Below are 1,041 nucleotides of genomic sequence, written 5' to 3' on the forward strand. Positions count from 1 at the left end.
CCATCACCCAGGCTGGAGTGCAGTGGTGTGATCCTGGCTCACTGCAACCTCTGCCTCCCGGGTTCAAGTGATTCTTGTGCCTCAGCTACCTGAGTAACTGGGATTACAGGTGCCTGCCACCATGCCCGGCTAAGAGATAGGGCTTCACCATGTTGGCCAGGGTGGTCTTGAACTCCTGACCTTGTGATCCACCCGCCTAGACCTCTCAAAGTGCTGGGATTACAGGTGTGAGCCACCGTGCCTGGCCTGGAACAGATTTCTTGTACTCTGGTACAACATTTGATCTTTATGTCAGAAACAGGCTAGCCTGCTTGGTTTAATACTGGGAAAAAGAGCTTTTCACTTGCTTCTCCCCAGGTTTACCTGTAATAATTAGGTTTGAATGGCCCATTTTTGTTGAGTCCCAGATATTTTGCTTGGTCATCTGTCAGCTCTGTAAGGTGGGCATCAAATGATGGCAGGTGCAAGCTGGCAACGTATTCATCTAGGAAGAGCAAAGTGGCAGGAGAGCACACTCCTTTTCAAAATGTCTCTCAGGTTATAACTTCCCATTTTCATTTGAAGCTTTTTTAAGAAAGCAGACAAGGGATGGACTAACTCTAAAAGAATCCACAACTTGAAATATTTGCTTAATAAAAAAAACCTCAAGGCTACCTTTCTGGGCAGGGTGCTTCTCTCAGCACATCTCAAGTGAGTTCAGAAAAGCCACTTACCAGGGTAACAAAAGGGAGTGGGCTTTTACCTCTTTATCCTTCTGTGACAAAGCAGGGGCCTTCCCTGCAGTGGCCAACATGTCACATGCTACTCCTACCTTCCTGCAGCAACCTCCTTAACTAGATTAAATTATAGTCAAATTAGCAATCAAAGTGGACACCAGTAAGCTAGAAAGAGCCTGTGTCAATAACACTTATTTAGGATAAGATCCATGGATCTTAGGATCAAATCTTAGGATGATGAATTTCCAAGGTAGTTGGCACAAAATTATTACTTTTCCATAGATAAGCTTCCCTTTTATAATTATACACTTTAAAAAAAAAAAAA

The 1,041-nt window shown here is 43.8% G+C and overlaps 1 protein-coding gene across 1 annotated transcript in view; it reads right to left on the minus strand.

The window, feature by feature from the left end:
• Positions 1–359: 359 nt before the first annotated feature.
• Positions 360–1,041, minus strand: part of AHCYL1 (adenosylhomocysteinase-like 1) — a 37,892-nt gene continuing 37,210 nt past the window's right edge. Inside the window, exon 16 of the mRNA XM_011969968.1 lies at positions 360–484. Coding sequence (XP_011825358.1) covers positions 360–484 — 125 coding nt within the window. The remainder of the gene's footprint in view (positions 485–1,041) is intronic.

This window comes from Mandrillus leucophaeus, unplaced genomic scaffold, assembly GCF_000951045.1.
Source record: "Mandrillus leucophaeus isolate KB7577 unplaced genomic scaffold, Mleu.le_1.0 Scaffold921, whole genome shotgun sequence".
In the NCBI taxonomy this organism is placed as follows: Eukaryota; Metazoa; Chordata; class Mammalia; order Primates; family Cercopithecidae; genus Mandrillus; species Mandrillus leucophaeus.